The 4684-nt window shown below is 44.7% G+C and overlaps 1 protein-coding gene across 1 annotated transcript; it reads right to left on the bottom strand.

Annotated features, from left to right (window-relative positions):
* On the bottom strand, positions 1 to 4684 carry C922_00780 (hypothetical protein; the record flags this gene model as incomplete). The annotated part of the gene is made up of 2 exons (XM_008816392.1): positions 1 to 3808; positions 4098 to 4684. The coding sequence occupies 2 exons, from the start codon at positions 4682 to 4684 to the stop codon at positions 1 to 3; spliced, it is 4395 nt and encodes a 1464-aa protein (XP_008814614.1).

Genomic DNA, 4684 nt, shown 5'->3' on the forward strand with positions numbered 1-4684 from the left:
TCACACGGCGACCAAATGGTGATTACAAAAGGGACACTGCTTAAAAAGGAAGTGCTTCGAGAAGAACCTATTCTGGGTCGTCACAAACAGATGGCAGAAGGAGCAGAAATAGGGACAGTCCAATTTCACTCGCAGATTGAACTGTAACGTATCGATGGGTTCTTCAAAAACTGACTTACTTAAATCACGCGAAAGGTAAACATTGGGGATAACCAAGCTACTCTTACCTATGCAACACAGAGTAAGCATGCACTTGTTAAAAATGTGCTTCTGTTCGCAGATATAATAATGATTATACAAATTTGAAAGAGATACTTTTCCACAAAGGACGCAGTTGATTTTAAAATAAGTTCGCTCAATCACATAGTGGTCATCCCTTAAGCGACTCGTTAGCCTTCTAATAAAGTCGTGAATCAGCACTTGATGCCTTTCAAACGTGTCTTGGTCTATTTCGACGCCTTCCATTCGGGTACTGTCTGTTTTGCCTCCACTGGGGATGGCTTCCCTCTGGAAAATATGATAGAAGAATTGGTGCAGATCTTCTTCTCCGTCTCCTCCACTGAGGGGGTTCTGAGCCGCACCATGCGATATTAAGATGCTATGGAGGCAATAAACATTCAGCAGTATGAGGAGGTAGAAGTAGTCCATATTATTTTTCCTCAAATCGTAATTTACATTCACAAAGACGTTTGTGTTATTGATTCGCAACGTGTTAAGCATGATGTAGACGACCTGGCAGAGATACAGATTTGTGTAGACGTGGGGAAGGGCAACCCCCCGCCCTGGGTCTTCACCCCCCGCCCCCCCTCTAAATATGGAATGCAAATATTTTTTTGCCTTGCTTATGTAGTACAGGCACTTGCGCATGGCGAGTAGGTTCGCCTGGGGGGTTGCCTCGGGGGTCGTCGGAGGGCTCATCTGGAGGTGTTCGTTCTGGCCCACCCTATCATCCGCATTACCATCCGCTTTTCCATTCGCATCATCATCATAATCGACAGTTTTGTCGCCCCCTTGGCGCGACTCCGGCTCGTAAACGTACCGGAAGCGCTTCCTATTCCTGCGCGTCTTCTTGCTAATGAGAAAATAGGTGATGTGGGAGCTGAAGGAGTCGCTACTGATGCCGTTTTGCTTCAGGCAAAAATTGTACATGTGAATGAAGAAGGAAAACAGAACACAGAAGTGAGTCCTTATGTCTAGCAGGGGATGCAGCTGAACCGACAGGGTCTCCCTCCCCACTGCTTTCGTGCGATTGGCACCAGCAGGGTAGACATTCTTCTGGAAGAGTTCGTTAAATATTAGGTGAAAAAAGGAGTTCCCCTCACTGACGTAGTTTTCTTGAAAATGACTTAACGTTTGGAGGAAGTGATAAAAATTCATTTTAATCTTCCTTCTGTTTTCCCCGGATGGGGCGTTGGAGACACCCCCGACAAGGGCGTCATAAGATAGATAGTCCTTTACTATATTGAGGAAATTAAAGTGGCTGTGTGCATCGTATGCGTTCACTTCGCTGATTGCGTCCCTGGGGTGTCTCCTTTTCTCCTTTTCGCTCACCCCGGGGTTAGCCTTGTTGCTAGCGTTGCCGCCGCTGACGTCACAACCGCTAACATTACCCCCGCTAACATTACCGCCGATAACATTACCACCACCATCATTACCGGTGCTATTATTTTGGTTTATTAAAAATAAGTCGTAGAAGCCGAATAGGATGTATTTGTACTCCCAGAAGTGCGTCTTATGTTCCCTGTGTGTGAATAAATTTCCGTTCAGAGTTTCCCCTGCTAGGAAGTTGGTTCGTTCGTCTGGTGGGAGGTGCGCGTCGCTTCTTTGGGGGTTGCTCTTTCTTCCCGTTTCAAGGATATCTACTTGGTCGTGGAAGCTTAGGTCAGCCCCGCTGTGCAATTCCCCCTGGGAGCTCCTGGCCCGCCCCATCACTGCACGTATCTGCCGCAGCAAATCACAGACGGATTTTACATACGTGATAACTAGGCACTGGTCATTTACGCAGAGGCTAACATTCTCATATTGCTTCTCCTGGAAGTAAATAAAAAAGATGCTTTTAAAATAGCTAGCTTGTGTGTTATACAACGTTACACTGTTGTCGTTTTGTTTTCTTCCCTTTTTGAGCACTTCTTCATTAAATGGGAAGAGGATCGGAATGAAGAATTGCTTCTTGCAGAGCAGTTCACCTCTGGGCATTTCATTTTTGGTGAGAAAGAACTCCAGGTGTTGTTCCTTCGCGGTGCAGACAAAGTTGTATTTCTTTACCCCCCCATCTTGGAAGTAGCATAGCAGCTCGAATATTGAGAAGCTCCCATTTGGCTGTTTTATACGATGCTGGTGATGCATAGGTCGGGTGGTTTGCCCCATTGCAGTTTTCCCTTTTGATCCCTTCTCCCCCTCATCGGCTTTGCCAAAATGGTGCTTATTGACCAACACCCCCCGGATGATCTCGTTCCGGTTGGTGCTATTCGTGCAGGAATAATTTACCAATTCAATGTCCCCTCCTTTTTTCTTCCTCCTGAAGGTGACAATAAAGAAGTCGCACTTGCTCGTTATTATCAAGAAGAGGTATTTGTACTTTTCCATTTGGGTGCTTGCATGGGTAGGTTTGTTTCCACCCCAGCTGGTACGAGAGCAAATTATATTCCCTCGCGCTTCACAAAGGTTGTCACTTTGGAGCGGTGCAATGGTTTCTTCCTCTAACGTATGGGGTATTTCCCATTTGTTGTTCGGCGGGGATTGCTCCCCTGGTGAGTTGGTCCTCTTTCGGTTGACCTTCCTCTTCGTTCGCCTTTGGGGTCCCCCCCCACAGAGAGCGCCGAGGAACCCTGAGCTGCACTTGACAACTTTGACGCTTTGGTAAGTGTCCTTTCTCCTTAGCTCAAAATGGTAATACTTGTTGACGTGCAATTGGAAGGAATCCTTACAAAGGTTATCTATCATCATGGTGAAAATAAAAATATAGACGACCCCTCCATTGGATAAGCAGTACACACTGAAGGAGTAGCCTCCTGGGGAAGAATCATTACACTTGTTCAGTTTGGTCAAATGAATATCTGCAATGTAATCATTTGGGGGGAAGCTGACAAAACTGATAAGACTCAACAATTTGCACTTTAACTCGTCATACAGATGATGTACAAAAAAGGTGTTCCTTTTGAATACATTTTTGTCTGTCTCGTTGAGGTTAAACTGTTTGTTGTGTGTGTCGATTTCATCCAAGTCAGGGACGGCTGCTTCCGCGTTGACACAATGTTTGTCACCTTCCCGGGGGGGGCTATAATTGAATAGCATCATGACGAAGAGATGATTCTTTACGTACTTTACGCAGAGACTAAATGTGAAGATTTTTTTTCTGCTTTTTCCTTCCTCAAAAATGCACTTCACAGGGGCATTTTTAAAGAAGTAATAATAGCAGTAGTGAGCGGAACAGAATTTAACGTTCTGGTAAACGTCCCTTTTCACATGAATAGACTGCTCCTTAAGATATATCCCTCCTTCGGTGCCGAGCCGCTCAACAAAACTTTGCTCATCGGATCCTTTATCCTTCACCTCGTGTACAGTTATGTCTACATTATCCTCGTGGCATTTTTTAAAAAATTTGTTAAAATTGAAAATTTCGAAGATTAAATTAAACTTGCTACTTTTCACGTAGCCAAAGAGGAGATCATTCTTTCGGTTGGTCTGCACGAAGATGTAGTCGTTTGGGTTCACTTCCAGGATGTTGTCCACGTAGGTCTCGACCTTCTGGGCTACCTCCCTGTTCACCGTTAGGAGTAGCTTCTTCACGAGCTGCACTTTTTTGAACCTACCAAGGGGGAAAAAAGAAGGGTGAAAAAATGGGGAAAAAAAAAGTGAAAAAATTAGGAGAAAAATGTGTAGAAAAATGAGGAGAAGAAACGGAAGAACAGATGATCTACTGCGACGTGTGCAATGTGAACACCTTTGGTGATGACTCACAGCGTGGCAAACAAAAAGACAAGCAGTAAAAGGGAAAGAGCAAAGCAAACAGAACAGTCCAATTCGGTGCTCCACTGTGTGCGAGTCAACTTCCACCCCCGGTGAGTTGCTTTTTTCCCTCAAAGATGCACTCTTACACTTCTATGTGCTCCACTTTTTGGATGGCTTCCATAATGAACTCCTGCCGGGTGGCGTACTGCAAAATTGGGGTCGCCTCCACTGAGGATTGCTTCACTGGGGGGTCCTTCCCTGAGGAGCCCCTCCCTTCGATCTCCTCTGGGGATACCCTCTTCACGTAATTCAAATAATCTGATATGTTGACACTCATGTGCGAATGGACATTAACGTACACATGGGGGTAGAAGAGAGAACTTATGTCAAAGAGGTGAAAGTAGTTGCTGCTCTGGAGTAAAAGTTCCTTCTCGTTCATCATTAAATTTGTTTGGTTGAAGTCGAAATAAGTGTTCCCTTTTTTCGTTAAATATTTTTTATATCTTAGCAGGGTAGAAAATATGATACATTTATTTTTTTCATTTTTCGTCGATTTGTTTTCTTCTCTCTTGTGGGGATGTCTCTTCATTGCGCCATCATTGCCACTTGCTTCGTTCGGTTGGTGGCAACTTCCAGTGAGGCTGTCATTTCTTTCCCGTTTGATTAAATTTTCATAGTACTCAGCGTTATAGGGGGGACTTCTTGGCTTCCCTTCGAGTAGACCTTCTTCCAT

Source organism: Plasmodium inui (assembly GCF_000524495.1).
Source record: "Plasmodium inui San Antonio 1 unplaced genomic scaffold supercont1.2, whole genome shotgun sequence".
Classification (NCBI taxonomy): Eukaryota; Apicomplexa; class Aconoidasida; order Haemosporida; family Plasmodiidae; genus Plasmodium; species Plasmodium inui.